General features: G+C 45.8%; 2 protein-coding genes across 2 annotated transcripts in view; one reads left to right on the forward strand and one right to left on the reverse strand.

Moving 5' to 3' along the window:
- Window positions 1–4896, reverse strand: part of ABTB2 (ankyrin repeat and BTB domain containing 2) — a 178971-nt gene extending 174075 nt beyond the window's left edge. Inside the window, exon 1 of the mRNA XM_060764970.2 lies at window positions 3810–4896. Within this exon, the coding sequence (XP_060620953.2) occupies window positions 3810–4806 (997 nt within the window). The 5' untranslated portion in view covers window positions 4807–4896. The remainder of the gene's footprint in view (window positions 1–3809) is intronic.
- Window positions 4897–6339: 1443 nt separating this feature from the next.
- Window positions 6340–22188, forward strand: part of CAT (catalase) — a 56082-nt gene continuing 40233 nt past the window's right edge. The window contains exon 1 of the mRNA XM_060764956.2: window positions 6340–6496. Within this exon, the coding sequence (XP_060620939.1) occupies window positions 6473–6496 (24 nt within the window). The 5' untranslated portion in view covers window positions 6340–6472. The remainder of the gene's footprint in view (window positions 6497–22188) is intronic.

Genomic DNA, 22188 nt, shown 5'->3' on the forward strand with positions numbered 1-22188 from the left:
TTGTGGCTGAAGTCACATCCTACCCATCCTATGTCAGAAGTTTAAATTGGTTAAAGCAAAGGTAAAGGTTTCCCCTGACATTAAGTCTAGTCGTGTCTGACTCTGGGGGTTGGTGCTCATCTCCATTTCTAAGCCAAAGAGCCAGCATGTTACTAACAGGAGCAGGACGCAGGGAGCATACAACGCCCTTGTTGTTCCAGCTCCACTGGCTGCCGATTTGCTACCGGGCCCAATTTAAGGTGCTGGTGTTATCCTACAAAGCCCTAAACGGTTCCGGCCCAAAATACCTTTCGGACCGCATCTCGGCCTATGAGCCCACGAGGACCTTGAGATCGTCTGGGGAGGCCCTTCTCTCGATCCCGCCTGCCTCACAGGCACGCCTGGCAGGGACGAGGGAGAGGGCCTTCTCAGTGGTGGCCCCCCGGCTGTGGAACACCCTCCCTGTTGACATCAGACAGGCGCCCTCCCTTATGTCCTTCCGGAAGAGCCTGAAGACATGGCTATTCGAGAAGGCCTTTAACTAAATGCTACAGTAACTGGAAATGACAACTGGAACGGAATGTAGACTACGAGATTGGTTATGATTCTATGACAAGACGAAGCGGATTATTTTAGTGTAATTAGATGATAGTGTACTAGTGATATGTTGTTTTTTGTTGTTGTAGTTTATTGTGAAATGTGTTTTTACATGTTGTACACCGCCACGAGTCGCCCTAGGGCTGAGAGCGGCGGTTAAGAAATGCAGCAAATAAATAAATAAATAAATAGACACCTCCAAGGTTATGTGGCCGACATGACTACATGGAGCACCATTACCTTCCTGCAGAAGCAGTATCTAATGTTTACTCACTTGCATGAACTGCTAGGTTGGCAGAAGCTGGGGCTAACAGTGGGAGTTCACCCTGCTCCCTAGATTTGAACCGGTGACCTTTTGGTCAGCAAGTACAGGAGTTCAGTGGTTTAACCCACTGCACCACCAGGAGAATTCCCCAATTAGAGAGGTTTTTCTGGGGCAATCAGATCATGGGTGTTTTTGTAGAAGTTGGTTGAGGCACTGGCACTCTTTGACAGAGAAGGCTAAAGACCAGGCATAGATGGGCAAACTCTGGCCTTCCAGGTGTTTTGGTCTTCAACTCCCACAATTCCTAACAGGTGACTGGGATTTCTGGGAGCTGAAGTCTAAAACACTTGGAGGCCTGAAGTTTGCCCATGCCTGCTAAAGACCCTACAGACCCCAGGATCCCATAGCCTTGAGGTGCCAAGGTGCTAAGGTGTTGCAAGGTGTAGTAGCATCTTAGCCTAAAGATGCTACAACTCATCAAATGTTCCTCTTTGGTAGAGAAAGCTCAAGACCTTGCACTGGCAGTTCAAGCGGGGTCAAAGTACATCCATTCTACAGTGTAGGAGCCAGGTATGGGCAAACTTCTGCCCTCCAGGAGTTTTGGACTTCAACTCCCACAATTCCTAACAGCCTACATAACCTACAAACGATCTACAGACCCACTAAGAAAATCCATCAAATGCTTTTTTTCAGCAAAGGACAAGAGGGATCCTCTCACTTCTGCAGGAGTCTACCATGTACCATGCAGCTGTGGACAAGTCTACATAGGGACCACCAAACGCAGTATTGCCCAAACATGAATCAAGGAATGAAAGGCACTGTGGACTAACTCAGCATGAGAAGTCAGCCATAGCAGGGCACCTGATGAACCAACCCAGTATATTATTCGAGAACACAGAAATGCTGAACCACGCTAACAACTACCATAAACCTCATCACACTAGAGAATGAATCCACTTTAAATCTGGTTGCTGCCTCCTGCAGAATTCTGGGATTTGGAGTTTAGGAAGGAGCCTTTAACAGCCTCACTAAACTACAAACTCCAGAATTCTACAGGAGGCAGAAACTGGATTTATAGTGGATTCATTCTCTACTGTGATGAAGTATTATGTCAGACTACATAGAGAAGCCACTGAAATCCAAAACCATGTGGTCAATTTCAACAGAAAGGAAGAAACCATGAAAACGAACAATTCTAAAATCAGGACAATAAATAAAGAGCAACACTAAAAAAAGGACGGGAATTCCAGGCACGAAACAATCAGGGCCTGCTAATCACCTCCCAACAAAGGATCCCCCCAGGCAGGAAGCAGCCAAACTTTGAAGTTGCAAGGCTTTTCAATGGTAATCAAGGTGGCGAATTGCAACATTCACACTTGCCTCAATCAGGCAAAAGTTCTTTCTTGTTTATATGAGTATACACTGTCATATAATCCAGTTCAAAGCAGATAATCTGGATTTTATATGGCAGTGTAGAAGGGGGTTCAGTTCCCAGGATCAACTTTTCACATATGGGGTTGTTATGTGTTTTCTGGGCTGTATGGCTATGTTCCCAAAGCAGTGATAATGAAAATGAACAAAATTTGGCTATCAGTATTTTAAAAATTCTCTAAAATCATAACAGTAAATAAAGAACAACACTAAAAAAGCAGGGGAATTCCAAACATGAATCAATCAGGGCCAGCTAACACCTCCCAGCAAATGATCCGCAAGGCAGGGAGCAGCCAAGCCTTGAAGCTGCAAGACTTTTCAATGCTAATCAAGGTGACCAATTGCAACATTCATGCTTGCCTCAAACAGACATGAGCTCTTTCTCCCGCCCTGGACATTCCACAGATAAATAAACTTCACTTGCCTAGTTTCCAACAGACCTCACAACCTCTGAAGATGTCTGTCATAGTTGTGGGTGAAACGTCATAGAATCATAGAGTTGGAAGAGACCTCATGGGCCATCCAGTCCAACCCCCTGCCAAGAAGCAGGAAAATTGAATTCAAAGCATCCCTGACAGATGGCCATCCAGCCTATGTTTAAAAGCTTCCATAGAAGGAGCCTCCACCACACTCCAGGGCAGAGAGTTCCACTCCTGAACAGCTCTCACAGTCAGGAAGTTCTTCCTAATGTTCACTGCACAACTTATTTGAGAGTAAAAAAGGCTAAACATGCCCAGCTCTTTAAGCCACTCTTCATAGGCCTTATACTCCAGACCCTTGATCATTTTAGTCACCCTCCTCTGGACACATTCCAGCTTGTCAATATCTCCCTTCAATTGTGGTGCCCAGAATTGGATAGAATAGAGGGGTGGCATGACTTCCCTGGATCTAGATACTATAATCATATCGATGCAGGACATTGGCTTTTTTGGCCGCCGCATCACATTGTTGGCTGATGTTTCAGTTGTTGTCCAGGAGGATTCCAAGATCTTTTTCACATGTACCTCTCTCGAGCCAGGCATTGTCCCCCATTCTCTCTTTGCATTTCATTTTTTCCTGCCTATGTGGTGTATCTTGCATTTGTCACTGTCGAACTTGAATGTTTCAAGTTCAAGAATGCTTCAAGAAGCAGAGAATGCTTCTGGAACATGGCCAGACAGCCCAGAAAACTCACAGCAACCTGCTGCATTCTCTCTCTTTTAATTGCAAGCAGCAATTTCCAATTTGAGAAGTTTCCTGGGGACATCAGATTATGGGTGTTTTTGTAGTAGTTGGTCGAGATACCAGAGAAGGTTACAGACAAGGTATGGGCAAACTTGGGCTCTCTCTCCAGGGGTTTGGGAGTTCAATTCCCATCATTCCCAACAGCCTCGGGCCCTTTCCTTTTCCCCCTCAGCCGCTTAAGCGCTGGGCCTGAGGCTGTTGGGAATGATGGGAGTTGAACTCCCAAACCCCTGGAGAGAGGGCGCAAGTTTGCCTACCCCTGATGTGCTTTGGCCCCTCTTGACCCTGCTCTCCCCCCTTTCCTGCTGCTTACCGCTGGCGTTCTTCCCGCAGATGAGGTGCTCGCAGGGCTGGAGGATCCCCCAGAGCTCGGCGTCGTTGTTGACGGCAGCCTCGAGGGCTTCTGCGGAGAGGGCCTCGGGGGCGTGGGTCCTGGCGGCACCTTCTGCCGCGGCCACGACCCTCGCCTGGACCTCCCGGGCCAGGTTCTCGAGGCAGGCGGCCAGGGCGATGGCGGCGTAGGCGTGGACGCGGACGGCGACGCGGGTGTCCACCATCCATCGGAAGAAGCGCCCCACGGAGAAGGTGAGGCCGCAGCGGGCGGAGGTGCCCCGGCGCAGCCCTTCCCCGGCGCTCATGCTGTAGAGCGAGAGGGCGCGGACGGAGGCCAGGAGGCAGCTCTCGGCCAGCGCCCAGCTCTGGATCAGCCGGGCCGCGCTCTGGACCCCCGCGCGCGTGCATTTGGCGTGCAGCAGGCCCAGGCGCTGCGCCTCGCGCGCGATCCGCACCAGCGGCCGGCGCAGCAGCCAAGACAGGCGCCGCACCGCCTCCGCGCTGAAGCCCCCGCAGCCAGCGCCGTCTCCCCCGGGGCTCCCTTTGCGCAGGACCTTGGCCACCTCCTCGTCCGTCCAAGGGAAGTCCTCGAGGTCCGGGAGGCGGGCGCAGCGGGAGAAGACGGCCTCGGCGGCCTCCTCCTCCTCCTCCTCCTCTTCTTCATCCTCCTCCTCCTCGTCTTCTCGCTGGCCCCCCGCCGCCTCTTCCTCCGGCAGCGCGGCCGGGTTGACGGTGTCCCAGCTGTTGTGGCGGCTGGCCGCGGAGCCCGAGGAGCGTCGGCGGCGCCACCGGTTGCCCTGCCGCGGGGGCTGCTGCGCCGAGGAGAAGGAGGAGGAGGAGGAGGGCGCGAGGAAGGCCTGCGAGGCCGAGCGCGAGGAGGAGAGGCTCAGCGAGCGGCACGAGTCCCCCGCGCCGCCCCCGTAGCCCGAGTCCAGCGTCAGGTCCTCCAGCGTCTTCAGCGCCGCCGAGCTGTACATCCCGGAAAGGAGGAGGAAGAGGGAGGAAGGGGAGAGAAGAGGAGGAAGAGAACGGGATGGAGGAGGAAAGAGAGGAGGATGAAGAGAAGGTGAAGCACGGGAATGAAGAGGAAGAGGAGATGGAGAAGGAAGGCGAAAAGGAGACGGAGAGAAAGAGGAAGACGAGGAGAGAAGGGGCTGGAGGGGAAGGAGGAAAAAGAGGAAGAGATGGAGGAAGAGGAAGAGAAGGGAATGGAGGGGAAAGAGAGGAGGATGAAGAGAAGGTGAAGGACGGGAATGAAGAGGAGATGGAGAAAAGGGATGAGAAGGAAGGCGAGGAGGAAGAGAAGGAGAAGAGAAGGTAGATAAGGAAAATAAGAGGAGGAGGAGAAAGATAAAGAGAAGGGGATGGAGGAATTAGAAGGAGGTAGCGGAAGAGGAGAAGGACAGAGCAAGAGGAAGGGAAGAGAGAAGGAAGAAGAGAAAGGGGAGAGGGGGGAAGAGAAGAAGATGAAGCGAAGGTGAAGGACGGGAATGAAGAGGAGATGGGGAAGAAAGGCGAGGAAGAAGAGAAGAAGAGTAAGAGGAGAAGGACAGAAGAAGGGAAGAGAGATGGGGTTGGAGGGGAAGGAAGAACAAGAGGAAGAGATGGAGGAAGAGGGGGGAAGAGAGAAGGATGAAGAGAAGGTGAAGGACGGGAATGAAGAGGAAGCGATGGAGAAGGGGTGTGAGAAGGAGATGGAGAAGAGGGGGAAAGAGAATAAGAGGAGGAGAAGGAGGAGAAAGATGAAGAGAAGGAGATGGAGAAGAAGCAGCGGAGGAAGGAAAGGAGTAAGAGGAAGCAGAGAAGGGAAAGGAAGAGCAGTAGCAGGAGAAGGACGCGCAGGAGATGGAAAAGGGAGGGAAGAGGAAGGAGGAAAGGGGGGAGAAGGGCTGCCCGGGGGCCCCTTGGCCCCCCGCGGGTCCCTAGGGTGCCCCGAGATGCCAGGCGCCTCCTCTCGGCGCTCCTTCAGGTCTCTCCTTCTGGGTGCCAGCTGTCTCCATTCCACAAGCGGAGTGAGATCATGGGTTTTTTTTCCCGGCTGATGGAAAGCGCTGGGGCCAGGAGGAGGTACAGGAGGGATGAAGGGAAGACGCAGGAGCCCAAGCCAAGCGGGAGAGCGCGCCGACTCTTTTTGTTCCTCCCCCTCGGGAGCCTCCTCTCCTCTTGAGGCAAGGTGAAGAAGGAAGGCGCCAGTCCCTTTCCCAAACGCGAAGATCTTCTCCGTTCTCTTCCTCTTCTCTCTCTCTCTCTCTCTTTCACTTGCGAGGAGCTTTGCACCAACTTCGCTTTCGGCCGCTCGCGCTGCTCCTGAGAGAGAGAGAGGGGCACTCGCATACACTCAGCCGCACACAGGGATCCCGGGCGGTATGCAAATTTGCCGTGGGATCCGCTCCAATCAGTATCTCCGAAGAAAAGGGGGCGGGGCGTCCAGCGGAAACGTGAACCGAAAGGACACGCCCCGTATGCATATTAGGGGGGCGGGACTAAGGGGGGCGGGGTCCGGGGAGGGAGGAAGGAAGAAAGGGGATCGGAAGAAGCATCGCCTTTGAGCGGAGAAGGAGGAAAGAGGAAGGAAAAGGAGGGCGGACTGAGAGAAGAAGGGTGACAGGAAGAGCCTGGGAAAAGAAAAGGCAGCTGCTCGCCATGTCCAGACCGCGTAGTGCACAGGTAATAATGGAAGAACTCCCCCTTGAAGGCTGGACTTGATAGTTCTTGGTGGTTCCTCTCTTTTCCTCCTTGTGCGGGCCTGGGGGTGTTTTGATACTACTCCTCATGGCACTGCTTCCAGCAATGTGCTTAAAATCGCTTTGCACAACTTTCTTGAGAGCAAACAAACAAAAAATCAAAACAAAAAACAAACAAAAAACAACAACAACAAAAACCCACTTAATCTCAGGGTGCATTTACACTACAGAATTACTGCAGAGTGACACCACTTTAATTGTTATGTCCTAATATTATGGAATTGTGGGGTTTGTGGTTTGAGGCACCAGCACTCTTTGGCAGAGAATGCCGCTTTGTACAAACTAAAGGTCCCATGATTCCACTGCAAGGAGCAAGGGCAACTCAAGTGGTGTCGAACTGCTCTAACTCTGCAGTGTAAATGCACTTTCAGTGGGATTTAGTGAAGGTACTAAGGCTGAATCTGATAGCTTAAGAGGAATAAGGTGTATTTTTCGTGCACACTTAATGGTTGAAACTGCATTGCTGGAACACACAACTGTGTATATCGACGTGCTCTATATCTCTTTCTGCCCCACATAAGCAATCTTCAGGGTGTTTTCTCAATGCCTTGCTCTTGTGCAAGATAACACTCTGGAGCTTTTCCTACGCACTGAGCGTGAATGTTCCTATATTGGCAAGGGAACAGGATGGATTCTGCTAAAGGGGATTTCACAGTTAGATGACAGATTTTAAGGGAAAGGGAGAGAACAGTTTTGTTTTTCAGGTGGGAACACACCCTCAGGAATAAACAACTTCATAGTATGGAAAGAGTCAATTTTGGGTGTGTAGCAAATATGGGTGAAGGGTGAAAGACAGCCATTTTCAGAAATTCCAGAGGAACAGTCCTGCTGTCTGGAGTTGCAACAAGAACAATAAAGTTTCAGATCCTTTTAATCTCTTAGTCTTTTCCATGCCATAAGTTTGGAATTATTGTTTCTACAAGCAATGCTTAAACTACTCTTGATTGCTCAGGTTTACATTTGCATGTCACATATTTGCATTCCATTTGAAACAGTTTTTCCTCTTGGTTTGCACCTTGCGTTGACAACTTCCACAAGTGACACTTCACAAAGTAAAGGTTGTTCTGATAGGGAGAGGAATTATGCAGCCCTCCAAATCTTTCAAGTCGCAGGTCCCCTAGCTAAGGAAATCAATGTTGAGGAATACTGGAAATTGCAATCCTGCCAGCCTGCAAGATTGAATATGTTATATCTGCAGAGGATACATTCCAAGACCCCATGTAGATACCTGAAATCATAGATAATAGACTTGTGCATTTTGGCAGAACCTCGATCTGTTTCTGCTAGCCAAATACTGGTAGACCCCCATATCCACTTTTGCGAGCCTCCTGAAAATGGGCGCATAGCTGGATGGCGTTTTTGGACCGCAACCAAAAAATATGGCTAGATCTGGCAATGGGGTGCTCCCCGGAATCCTTATCCCATAATTTTAGGCAGTAACACCATTTGTCCTTATATCCTTCATTAAGGTCTGGATTAAAAAGCATCAGAGTTAAGATACCACTCTTTCTGTAATCCTTTCCCTTTGGCTTGTAGAGGAGACCCGGGTTTAATGCTTCATGAAAGCTGTTTCTACTCTAGAGGAGACAGGCGCTGCAGGCATACACACATTCTCCTCTCCCTGCATGCAGCTTTCCAAGGCATTTTAAGGAGGCTTCCCACTTCGCCAGGAAAGACAGAGTGATGACCTGGAGCTATCCTACCCTAGGCTTCCTTATAAAAGCCCTCTTTTTTCTCTTGATTGCACTGCAGGCCCTGCTTGGAGTGGTGCCTGCTTTTCCCCTCACAACTTTCTGCTTCGGGTTTAATGCTTCCTTAAAGCTGTTTCTACTTTCTACTCTAGAGAGGGAACTAGGTGGTAGTAGTTTTCTGAGAATGAGGGTTTTCTTTTGTTCGTTGGGATTACTATTATTAATATCTTTTGGAAATATTTTCTGAATGAAAGGAGGGAAGGAGAAAAGAAGCTAAAAGGGTGACTCTTCAAGCACCCAAATATGCACCCCACCCACCTATCCTGCACGTTCCCAAGTCCCAGTCACTAGTTCCACTAAATAAAAAAGAACCAAGAAAATAAAGGAAAATAAAAAAAAAACCAAGAGAGGGGCCAAGCCAGAAATCAAGCCAAAAAATACATGAAGCCAGGATACAGCTGTGATGCCGAGTAAGGGAGGAGAAGCCATGATTGGCTGCCATGTGGTCCCATTTCGAAGGGGAAAATATGACTGCAGGGCCCTTGCTATTAAAGCCATTCGGTAGAGCCGAAGAAGCCAGTTTGGCCAAAGTAAAATGGCTAAAATGAATCTGTCTACAAGTGTAAGAGGTAATATTTTGACTATAGTTGGTCTGGAAGAATACTGTAGAATGCACTGAAAGACCTAGAGAGGCCCACAAACACTTCCGGGGGAAGGATTGTTTTGGAATGCGGATAAGTGGAACCATGGATATTGAATCTTTAGGTTAAAGGATGGCCGTTCTTTATTGCAAAAAATACATAATATAACCCACTGGATAATGTTCAATGACTCTCACAGTCATGTTAGGTTTGCCTTGGGCTCGCCATTAATTGGAAATTATTTGAAGGCACCCAACAACAACAACACTACAGTCTATGACATATTTTAACATCTTTTCTAAGGAGTTGTATCTTATTTTTGTAAGTTGCAGAGAGAAAAGGTTGGGTGTCGTGAAGGCTTTGGAAGATTGCATGCAAGTGACTAGATTCCATAGAGGAGGGATAATTGCGCAAGGCAAGATATGACTTTTAAAGATACCCACTTCCAAAGAGTGAATAGATATATTATGGCAGGAAGGTAGAGGTCATTGCTGTTCAATCTAGCTTTCTATTGAGATTTGGTTACCTCCCCCTTCACCTGATTCCGAAATAAACATATGAAATATATTTGCATCTACTATGCAGATTCAGAATCTGAGCACAAGATGCACAAATACAAACATTAGAAAAATACTTATGGCTGAAATACGTTTTCATCAGCGCAAGCTTTGTCAAGTATCATAAGATCTATCTATGAGCAAATTTGGGTTTACGCTGGTATCTCATCCCTGGAGGTCATAGCATGAATGAGAGGATAGACATCCTATTCGGAATGAAGGCAACATGGTGGGATCTGAAGCAGGCCTTTGTATGAAAGATTACACATTTTGGACCTTTGGGCATGGGTTGGCTATGAAATAAATATGCCTAGTTTGTCTCTGTTTCTCAGCTAAAGTATGCAAAGTTTTTTCTCCTCTCTTTTCATTAGCTGGCATTCATTAGCATTCATGTAGCTTAGGGAACATTTTTATTTATTTGATACAATAGTGCCACCTTCTGGTAAAACAGAACTTAAATAGTTGGAGGTTGCTCAACTGCAAACAGGTGACATCAGGAGAAGAATGTGCCCCTGGGACATGGATTATTTGGTTAAACATAGTATTTTTCTTCAGTGAGTCAGAGATCAGAGCTGAACACTGCAAGAACTGATGTAACAGTTAACTTAACCAGTGCTGTTTTTATTTTTTAAAAATATTTTAATTAAAATTTTCCAAATTACATTTTTAAAAAATGGGAAAAGGGGGGAAAACATAGGGGCGAAGGGAAAGGGGTAGTTGAGGAAAAAAAGGAAAAGAGAGAGAGAGAGAGAGAAAAAAGGAGTGGAAAATATGGGGAGGTACAGAGAGGGTTAAGTATAAGGGTATTTGTGCTTCTATTCTTTTCTATATTGGTTTTAATTTTTCTTGTCCTTTTTGCTGCTATTTGTTGTATCCTCAGCGATGGCATCTTCTGTCAGCTTTCTTCTATTTAGATGCTGTTTTTAAAACTAGCAACAAAACAAAACTTGGAAGGGGACCATTTAAAACAACTTTAATTTTTCACAAACTGATAATTTCCCATATGAAATATATTTAATTTTGCTAGAATCTTAAAGAGTACATAGAATATAATATTTCATAATTATATTGATTTATACTTTAATCAACCTTTTCAACAGGAAAACATATATAGCACTTTAGAAAAGTAGGAATTTGTTTTCAAAAGATACCCCCCCCCCCCCAAAAAAAAACCCCCAAAAAACAAATGAGTTATAGGTTTGGCACAGTGTTGACCATGAGTAGAATACAATGCACAGATCAAAACTATCAAAATGTATCAAATGACTTCAGCACATTTTTTATTCCTGCAAATTTGTTCAGATATATTTGGTGCCTTTTGGAAACAAGCTTCACCTATGTCAGTGGATCTCAACGATGCCAATGGTCCCTGGGTGTTTTGGCCTTCAACTCCCAGAAATCCTAACAGCTGGTAAACTGACTCGGATTTCTGGGAGTTGCAGGCCAAAACACCCAGGGACCCACAGGTTGAGAAATCCTGACCTGGTCAATAGATGGTTCCTTGTTTGTGGCATTTCACAAGCCCCATTCTCTGTAGGTTCAGCTGATATCACGATTCAGAGAAGCCTGAGAGAAATGCAACCAGTAGACCATGTATGCAAATGATGAGAGTTCAGCAGCAGGTTTTTTTTTCCTCTAGCGTGCCAGCAGCTGTTAACTCATGGTCTATCTGGGATATAGTGGCATAGAACTTCAAGCTCCTTGCAGAAATGTACTTCAGCTGAAGACCTAGTGATGTCACAGCTCTCCATGTCACCTGGCCCACAGTGGGTTATAGAATTGGAGATCTAGCCCTGTTCAAATTGTTAATCTTAACTACACAACACCATCTGAACCCATGAGCTCTCAGTTTCATTGATTCATTGGATCTATTGTAGTTGTGGCTTAACCAGCCTTACTTTAGAGAGTCAAAAGTGCTTCACAAACATTGTGCTGTAATCCTTATTGAGCAGCACAGTACTAGTATTTGGATTTTTTGTAAAAAAGCATTAAAATGTCTACTGGTTGTTTTAATATCCAATGATTGTATATGTTCTTTTAAACTGATGTTTTAACTGGGCTATGTGTTGTGTGTTTTTAACTGTTTGCCTATCTCCAAGAGAAATGGCAGGTAAGAAATTATTGTTACTATTAATATTTCCAAATTGCGGAAAGATGATGATAAAAATATGGTTGCAATTTTTGTCCTGCCAGTGTGGGTAGTAGATTTAAAACCAATAGAGTTGGAAGCCAAGAACCTTTCCACAAAGAACAATCTTGACTTGTTTAGCAAACTCTCAAGGCTGGCAGCTTTCTTGAAGATGTGCCTCATTGTCCAAGGTAATCATATCTGAAGCAAGGCCTCATCTCAAGATCTTGGTGCACAGATCTGAGTAGGTGGGGCATGGGAATGAACATTAAGAGATGTTTTGGTCTCGCAACCAGTATTATGAAACAGATCCCAAAGCAAAGATATAGGAAGCTGCTTAAGGTTTAAGTACATATGTTTAGGTCAGAGTTGAAACAATTTAAGATGGACTCATAAAATCATTGTATGCCCTCTAGAGATCAGGGAAGGGAATTTCCCCTTTGGACACACTATTTTCGGCTTTAGAAAAACCTTTTCTCTCTAACAGAAAGTCCTAGAACCAGGGCTTGGGATATTAGAATAGGATATATGTGGTGTAAGGGGTGAGTCTGAGAGTGCTTTGGACTGCGAGAAGATCCAACCAGTCCATCCTCCAGGAAATAAAACCTGACTGCTCATTGGAGGGAAGGATACTAGAGACAAAGTTGAAGTACTTGGGCCACATCATGAGGAGACAGCAAAGCCTAGAGAAGACAATTATGCTGGGGAAAGTGGAAGGCAAAAGGAAGAGGGGCCGACCAAGGGCAAGATGGATGGATGGATGGCATCCTTGAAGTGACTGGACTGACCTTGAAGGAGCTGGGGGTGGTGACGGCCAACAGGGAGCTCTGGCGTGGGCTGGTCCATGAGGTCACAAAGAGTCGGAGACGACTGAACGAATGAACAACAACAACAAGGGGTGAGACATTAGCAGCTCATACTTCCCAAAGTAGCCACTGTTGTTGTTGTCCCTTGGTACTTTGTGTGTGTTTCTGGGTGCATACCTTCAGGTTATCAACTTATCTTGACCCCGTGAATTTCATAGGGTTTCCTTAGACAAGCAGTACTCAGGTGGTTTTGCTAGTTCCTTCCACTGAAATATAGCCTACAGCACCTGGAGCCCCTGGTGGAGCAATGGATTAAATCCTTGTGCTGGCAGAACAGTTTAATCCAGTGTGGATGAGCTCCCTCTGTCAGCTCCAGCGCTCCATGCAGGGACATGAGGGACATCTATAATACACAGGTAATCAACACAGAGGGGAATACAGGAAAGTGCCTTCTCAATGGCGGCTCCCAAACCCAAGGACTCTCTTCCTGGAATACATCTTCACCATAGAATTATTGCAGTTCAGAACCACTTTGTCAAGGCTCAATGTTACGGAATAGTATAGCCTGGTGATGGCTCTTTGGCAGAGAAGACTGAAGACCTTGTGAAACTACAGTTCTTGGGATTCCATAGCATTGAGCCAGGGTAGTCAAAGTGGTGGCAAAACTGTATGCATGTATAGATGCATCCCTAGAGAGGTAAGACAGGTGGCTTCCCTCCTGTTTTTTTTCACAGAAAAATGAAGTCTTGTTAGTTTCTGCAGTCCTTTGAAAACTGGCCTCTCAAGGGGAATGGGCTTGCATAATGTACTGTTTTGTATATTTGTTTTATTTTATTGGCTATTTTTATTGGTTTTAATTTTATAATTTTATTGATAGTTTATTTATTTATTCATTTATTTACTGTATTTGTATACCGCTCCTCTCAGCCTTCCAGTGACTCGAGGCGGTTTACAAGGCAAAATTCAATGCCACAAAAATACAAATCTATATATATAAATCTGTTAGGTTGGTTATACCGGACAGGTAAACTCTAAACCCCCCCAACGAAACTGCACCAAAATTGCCATGGCCCTAGGACAACCCACTCGGTACAAACTAATCCACTCACAATTACAAACAACACAACAACACACTCACAAAGTGGCAAAACAACTGAGCATGCGCACTGCCGCAAAGACCCCAGCGCGCGCGCACACATGGCCGAACGGCCGAACGGCACTTCCCTCCCTCCCTCGCCCAGCACGAACACGTCGCCGCCACAAACACACACACACGCATCGCAACTTCCTCCCACCCCTTCCGGCCCTGAAACACTCCTTCCCTCCTCCAACGCAGCTCTGGTAAAACACGCCCCCTCCCTTCCCCGCAACACAACCAAACGCCGGTAACAACCCCTCCCCCCGCTAACTCACCACACCTCCCTTCCCCGCAACACAAAAACACACACGCCGCTAACGCACACCTCCTCCCTTCCCCGCAACACAACCAAACGCCGGTAACAAACCCCCCTGCCTTCTACACAAACACACACGCCGCTAACTCACCACCCCTCCCTTCCCTGCAACACACAAACACACACGCCCCTAACACACACCCCCTCCCTTCCCCGCAACACAACCAAACGGCGGTAACAAGCCCCCCTGCCTTCCCTGCAACACACAAACACACACGCCGCTAACACACACACCATCCCTTCCCCGCAACACAACCAAACGCCGGTAACAAACCCCCCTGCCTTCCACACAATCACACATGCAGCTAACTCACCACCCCTGCCTTCCCTGCAACACACAAACACACACGCCGCTAACGCACACCCCCTCCCTTCTCCGCAACACAACCAAACGCCGGTAACAAACCCCCCTGCCTTCCACACAATCACACATGCTGCTAACTCACCACCCCTGCCTTCCCTGCAACACACAAACACACACGCCGCTAACGCACACCCCCTCCCTTCTCCGCAACACAACCAAACGCCGGTAACAAACCCCCCTGCCTTCCACACAAACACACACGCCGCTAACTCACCACCCCTCCCTTCTCCTTCTAACCTCCTCCTTCTTCTTCCCCAATCTCACCTCCTCCCCCTCCTTCTTCCTCCCCTCCCCTCTAGGCGAGGGAGGTTCTGTGCAGGGCCTAGCCTTGCATGAAGCCTCTCTTGCCTAGATCGCGATCCGGCCAGAGGGAGGGACGACGGAAGAACAGCAAAAGAGGCGAGTGCTGGGAAGGGAAGGGAAGGGAAGGGAAGGGAAAGGCGGGGGGGGGGGAGAGGAAGGGGAGGCTCCACAACACAACACAACATCTCACAACAGAAGGAGTGACCATCACTCAAACAATTATGATTTTGTCATTTGCGAGATGTAGTTCCTGGGATTTACAGTTCACCTACAATCAAAGAGCATTCTGGACTCCACCAATGATGGAAATGAACCAAACTTGGCACACAGAACTCCCATGACCAACAGAAAGCACTGGAAAAGATTGGAGGGCATTGACCTTGAGTTTGGGAGTTGTAGTTCACCTACATCCAGACAGCACTGTGGACTCAAACAATGATGGATCCGGACCAAACTTAGCATAAGCATTCAATACGCCCAAATATGAACACAGATGAAGTTTGGGGAAAATAGACCTTGACATTTGGGAGTTGTAGTCACTGGAATTCACAGTTCACCAACACTCAAAGAGCATCGTGAACCCCACCAATGACAGAATTAGGGCAAACATGCCACACTGAACCCCTATGGCCAAGCATAAAGAAGGGGGAGGAAGGAGGGATGCCAGAGACAGAAAGAGAGAGGGAAAGAGGGGAAAGGAAGGAGTGTGAGAGAGAGAGAAAGAGGGAAAGAGAGAGAGAAAGAGAGGAAAGGAAGGAGTGTGAGAGAGAGAGAAAGAGGGAAAGAGAGAGAGAAAGAGGGGAAAGGAAGGAGTGAGAGAGAGAAAGAGGGAAAGAGAGAGAGAAAGAGGGGAAAGGAAGGAGTGTGAGAGAGAGAAAGAGGGAAAGAGAGAGAAAGAGGGGAAAGGAAGGAGTGTGAGAGAGAAAGAGGGAAAGAGAGAGAGAAAGAGGGGAAAGGAAGGAGTGAGAGAGAGAGAAAGAGGGAAAGAGAGAGAAAGAGGGGAAAGGAAGGAGTGAGAGAGAGAGAAAGAGGGAGAGAGAGAGAGAAAGAGGAGAAAGGAAGGAGTGTGAGAGAGAGAAAGGGGGAAAGAGAGAAAGAGGGGAAAGGAAGGAGTGTGTGAGAGAGAGAGAGGGAAAGAGAGCGAGGGAAGGAAGGAAGAGAGGCCAGGCAGAGAATTCAAAACTCTTACTAAAGGCCACAGCAACGCGTGGCAGGGCACAGCTAGTTATGTATAAAAAGAGTAAACCATAAATGAAGAAGAAATACCAGGAGGGGTAAAACATTCTGACAATACAGAAAAAGACACTAAAGACCAACAAAGACCAGATGGAAGTCAACAATCCCCCCCCCCCTTTTATATATATATACCCCATACACACACACACACACACACATATTCTTTTTTCATTTTTTTTCATCTTTTCTCTTTCTCTTTTTTATACATTTTTTTAATTTCTTTGGGGGGGGGGGTCCCCCACATATATCAACCCTTCACTTTTTCTTCCTTTTTCCTACTTTTCTTTTATCTATAAAATGTTCTCCTATTTTCCATGTGAACAATATACCCTTTACTTATACTTTTAGAAACTTAACCAATAAAAATATTTTTTTTAAAAAAAGGCTTTCATGCAGGGACCATTTCATCCTAGATTTTATGTGTTTCCTTTACCACAGACATCCCAGTGTTTCGGACTGTCTTCATTGGTGCGGAATTTGCAAGACCCCACCCACTGCCCCTTCCTTAAACCTTTCCTATTATTTTCTATGGCACACAGCAAACAGAGGCATGATTAGCAACTGAACATACTAGAGAGATTTGGGGAGAATTCACCATGATTTATAGGAGTTGTAGGTACTGGGATGTATAATTCACCTGAAATCGAAGAGGACACTGAATCCCACCAATGATGGACCTGGAACTAACTTGGTACACAGAACCCTCATGACCAACAAAAAATACCAGCAGTCTTTGAGTGGATTTATAGAAGTTGTAGTTCACCTGCACCCAGAGAGCACTGTGAACACAAACAATGATGGATCAGGACCAAACTTAGCACACATACCCGATATACCCAAACTGGAGTTTGGGGGAGTTGTAGGTACTGGGATTTATAGTTCACCTGCAATCAACGAGCACTCTGAACACCACCAAAGATGGAATAGGTCCTAACTTGGCACACAGAATGCCCATGACCATCAAAAAAATACTTGGAGCTCTTTGGGGAAAATTCACCTTGATTTGGGGGAGTTGTAGTTCATCTACATCCAGAGAGCACTGTGAACCCAAAAGTCGATGGATCTGGAACAAACTTGGCACACATACCTGATACACCCAAATTTGATTACTGAAGGGGTTTTGGAGAGATTGACATTGAGTTTTGGGAGTTGTAGTTCACTTACAACAAGAGAAACTGTGACCCTCACCAACAATGGACCTGAATCAAACTTGGCACAGAATCCCTGTGACCAACTGAACCTAGTGGACGAGTTTGAGGGGACTGATTCACCATGGTGGGAGTTGTAGTTTACCCTGCAGCCAGACTGCACATGGAACCCACCGATTATGCATCTAGAGCAGTGGTTCTCAATCTGGGGGTCCCCAGGTGTTCTGACCTACAACTCCCAGAAATTCCAGCCAGTTTACCAGCTGTTAGGATTTCTGGGAGTTGAAGGGCAAAACATCTGTGGACCCACAGGTTGTGAACCATTGATGCAGAACAAGCTTTATCAACATAACAAACTAAGTACTGAAGGGGGTTAACCTGGCATGATGTGAGTTGTAGTTCACCCACAACATTATGCATTTTTTAAAATAAAAAATTGACTTCTTCAAATAACCCAGGTACCACCAGGTACCCAAGCTAGTGTAGTATTAAAAAAAGAGCTTTATCTTCTGTTTAGAATGCTAAAAAAGCTTATCGCTTACAAGAAAGAAGATCTAAGTAATAAATATCAAACTGCATTAAAATATGCAGGATAGTAACATTATTAGATGTTATTCTTAAAGCATTTATTTTTCAATATTTCAAATGTTATTCCCAAATGGAACAGATCATGGACCAGTGGACCAGTGCCTGGCTGCTGTGATGAACTGGATGAGGAGGAACAAGCTGAGGATCAACCCTTAAGACACCTTGAGTCTCTGTCATGGGCAAGTGGTGGCTGGGGGGAGGGGTTGCTATAAAGATATGTCCATGTTCCAAATCCTAGTTTCTTGAAATGTACTCTTGCCAACTAATGAAAAGAGAGGAACAACACATTCAAAGAGGGTTATGGTTATGTGTTTGAGCATTCCAAAATCTGAATATAGAAAAGCAATATTATCTAACAGAGAAAATCCCAAAATTTCCACCTCTATTTGTTCACACTTTCATACTTGAGCGCTTAAAATTACCCATTACTGGCACTGGAAGACAGTCACCCTCAAACTGAAAATCCTGGCTATATCAGCTTAGCACTAATATAACTGCATTCTGTATCCACTATAAAGCAGATTCTCAATCCCACCCATCCCTTCAAAAACAGCTTTTTAAACTGAAATATTATTTTACAGCCTGTTAGAAATGTATGGTTTATTTGATAGATATGTATTTTATAAAATTAGATATACTGTAAATCAGTGATAAATTATGCCAAGTGAAATCTTGAAGACATTTAAATAAATAATCTATATAAACTTTGCAGTCCAAACGCATAAAACCTTGGGTTACAACATCAAATAAAAACATCTTGCAACAGTGTAGTTACCATTCGTACTCAAGAAAGCATCATCCAAAACTTTGCCAGAGAGGCCACGTGCTCTTTACTCTAAACTATTTTAATCTCCTAAGAGGGTCATTTATGAAACTACAATTAATCTGTTGGTTCATTCTGATTAAAACTGCAGAACTTAGAAAATGTGTTGTAAACACCACATATTTACTTCATTAAACAAGTAATGCATATGGATCCAATCACGTTACAAGGTATATCCACCTGGAGAGTTTAAATCCTGCCCTTCTCACCCTAACATGGGGACTCAGAGCTGCTCACAGAAAGGCAGCCTTTACACACACAGCCTTTATTGGCATATAATAACAAAATCATAACAAAGGCATATACAAGAGGAAGTCACACATAAAAAAGAAAACATAAATAAGAGTTACTAATCTCAAGAATCAAGTTTGCAACAGTGTCACAAAAGAATGCACCAGAGTTGTTCAGTAGATACGGAATTTTATAACACCTTTTCCATTGAGAACACTGTGAAAAAATGGAATTCCTGTATTTCATCCGTATATTATCATTGTTAGGGCATACAAACAAAGCATTGTGAAGTGTTTCAACAGAAACCAAGTCACAAGAACAAACCCTTTAAAAACATTCCACATTTTTATATCTCCTATCTAAAAGAGCTGATTACAAATAAAATGTGAAATGGTTTTCCTTTGCTAAAAATGTCCTTAACAAACTCACATAATCACACATTCTTAATTGAATAATTTTCAACTCACAGGGGAAAAACATTCAAAAGCTGTTTGTGATAAGGAAAAGCATATTATTTGAAAACAAAGAAATGCTGGACCACTCTAACAACTACCATGTCAGAGAAGCCACTGAAATCCACAAGCATGTGGACAAGCAGAAAGGAGGAAACCATGAAAATGAACAAAATCTGGCTACCAGTTCTAAAAAAGCTCTAAAATCAGGACAGGAAGTAAAAAGCAATACTCAAAAAGCAGGGGAATTGAAGGCAAGAATAAATCAGGGCTAGCTATCACCTCCCAACAAAGGATTACCCTAGGCAGCAACCAGCCACGCTTTGAAACTGCAAGGCCATTAAATGCTAATCAAGGTGGCCAATTGCAACATTCATACTTGCCTCAAGCAGGCAAGAGTTCTTTCTCCCAATCTGGACATTCCACAGATATATAAACCTCACTTGGTTTCCAGCAGACCCCTCAACCTCTAAGGATGCCTGCCACAGATGTGGGCGAAATGTCAGGAGAGAATGCTTCTGGAACATGGACATACAGCCTGAAAACCTCACAGCAACCCAATTGTGAAAGAACTTCAACAGCCCTTTCTTTTTATGCATTACTAGCTGTTCCCTGCCACATGTTGCTGTGGCCTAGTTGTCCTTCTTTAGGGGTCCCTTTCAAATCTATGATACTATATCTATCATATGTGGGTGTGAATCATATATATCTCAATATAGCTATGGCTGGATGGTTCTTTGTCAGGAGGGCTTTGATTATGTTTTCTTCCCCTGGTGAAGGGAGTTGCACTGGATGGCCTTAAGGCAGCATTTCTTAACCTGGGTGTTGGGTTACCTGGAGGGGGGGGGGGAGGAGTCATGAGGGGGTGTCATAAGGGTCGCCAAAGACCACCAGAAAACACAGTATTTTCTGTTGGTCACGGGGGTTTTGTGTGGGAAGTTGAGGCCAATTCTATCGTTGGTGGGGTTCAGAATGATCTTTGATTGTAGGTGAACTATAAATCCCAGTAATTACAAATACCAAATGTGAAGGTCTAATTCCCCTAAACTCTATCTGTGTTCATATTTGGGCATATGGAGTATTAGTACCAAATTTGGTCTAGATCCATCATTGTTTTGAGTCCACAGTGCTCTCTGAATGTAGGTGAACTATAACTCCCAAACTCAAGGTCAATGCCCACCAAACCCTTCCAGTATTTTCTGTTGGTCATGGGAGTCCAATTTGGTTCAGTGCCATCATTGGTGAAGTTCAGATTGCTCTTTGATTGTAAGTTAACTATAAATCCCAGAAACTAACTCCTAAATGACAAAATCAAATTTTTTTTGGAGTGATGGTCACTCCTTGGATTAGTAGATGTCTTGTGGCCCAATTTGGCGGCAATTTGTCCAGCAGATTTTGAATTATGATGTCACTCAAAACGAACAGAGCATTTATATATAGAGAGGGGGGGGGGAATTACTTGAGTAAAATCACACTATTGCAATCACTACTATCAACCCACTTTTTTCTTCATGTGAGTTGTAGTTAATCTACATTCCATCTGAGTTCATCTTACTCAGATAATAGATGATTGCTCTACTAACAACTCCGCTTCTGAGAATCTACTAAGTAGGCAAGAATTGGTTCACCTAGGCTAAGCAAATGTGTTTTAAAAAAAAATCTTTTCCATTCCAATAAAAGGCCTTGGAAGTGGTTGGTTTTGGCTCCAGTGTCAAGGTTTTGGACTTGAGCAACTCTTGGCATGGGTGAAATGGTAAACAACCTTTGGTTAAAGGACCAGAGTCGAATCAGATTCCTCTTCTTGGATGATATCCAAAATTCAGGGCGATTAGTTGGGTTGTGCAAGAAACAAAACAAACTGAAATCATTGCACAAAGTGTAACTCTCAGAACGATAAAGAACAGTGCAAATTATCATCTTGAAGAGCTCAATACCCACATATAATGTTCTAATCCAGGTGTGGGCAAAGTTGGGCCCTCCAGGTGTTTTGGACTTCCACTCCCACTGCTTAAGCGGCTGAGGGGGAAAAGGAAAGGGCCTGAGGCTGTTAGGCATGGTGGGAGTGGAAGTCCAAAACACCTGGAGGGCCCAACTTTGCCCTAATCTATTCTATTCTAACGGTCTCTTCCCACCATAGAGAATAGGAGGCAAGGAACGCCCCCAAACCCCCCTTCAGAGCAAGAATGGTCTCGCCCAACCAAAGCACTGCCAGTCCGTTCCAATGGAATCCCCAAGCGCGAGGCGAGCGGACCGTACCAACAAGTTCATTTGAGGGGGGGGGGAGTGATCTTGGTACCTGCGAGCCGCGCTGATCTTTCCAGCGCTGCATCTGATCGTCCGCACAGTCTCGTCCGCCTGCCATTTTGCGGGACCCCACTCTAAAGGATGCGAATAGCCGCCGGAGAATGGGACTCACTGACGAGGTACCCGAGCCAGCGCCACATATATATCTCTCTTTCCCTCTCCCCGCTTCTCGCCCAAGGCTGATGGGCGGAGAAAAATGGAGATAACAGTCCTGAGGGAGAGGTTGTTCCGAGAGCCCCGCCCTCCTCTCCCTCATTGGTCCGCTGGACCCCTCCGCGAGCGCTCATTGGGCGCTACGGACGTCCACCAACGAGAAAACCCGCCCTTGCGATGGGGAGGGGTCTGTATCTAGAGAGGGCAAACAAACAGTTGCTGGTTAAAGAGAGAAGGGCACAAGAACTACAAAGGCAACCTCCCTCCTCCTTATCATACTGATGTCCCACCTCATTGGGAGTCCTTCCACATAGCCCTATATCCCAGAAAATCAAAGCAGAAAATCCCACAATATCTGCTTTGAACTGGATTATCTGAGTCCACACTGCCATATATCCCAATTCAAAGGAAGCAAAAAAAGTCAATGGGATTTTTGCCTGCATCATCTAGATCAGTGGTTCTCAACCTTCCTAATGCCGCGACTCCTTAATACACTTCCTCATGTTGTGGTGACCCCCAACCATAACCCTAACATTATGAATTGCCATGTAAATAATGATCTGCAGGATGTACTTTCATTCACTGGAGTAAATTTGGCACACATACCCAGTATGCCTAAATTTGAATACTGGTGGGGTTGGCAGGGGGACTGATTTTTGTCATTTGGGAGTTGTAGTTGCTGGGATTTACAGTTAACCTGCAAACAAAGAGCATTCTGAACCCCACCAACAATGGA

Source organism: Anolis sagrei, chromosome 1 (assembly GCF_037176765.1).
Source record: "Anolis sagrei isolate rAnoSag1 chromosome 1, rAnoSag1.mat, whole genome shotgun sequence".
NCBI lineage: Eukaryota > Metazoa > Chordata > Lepidosauria > Squamata > Dactyloidae > Anolis > Anolis sagrei.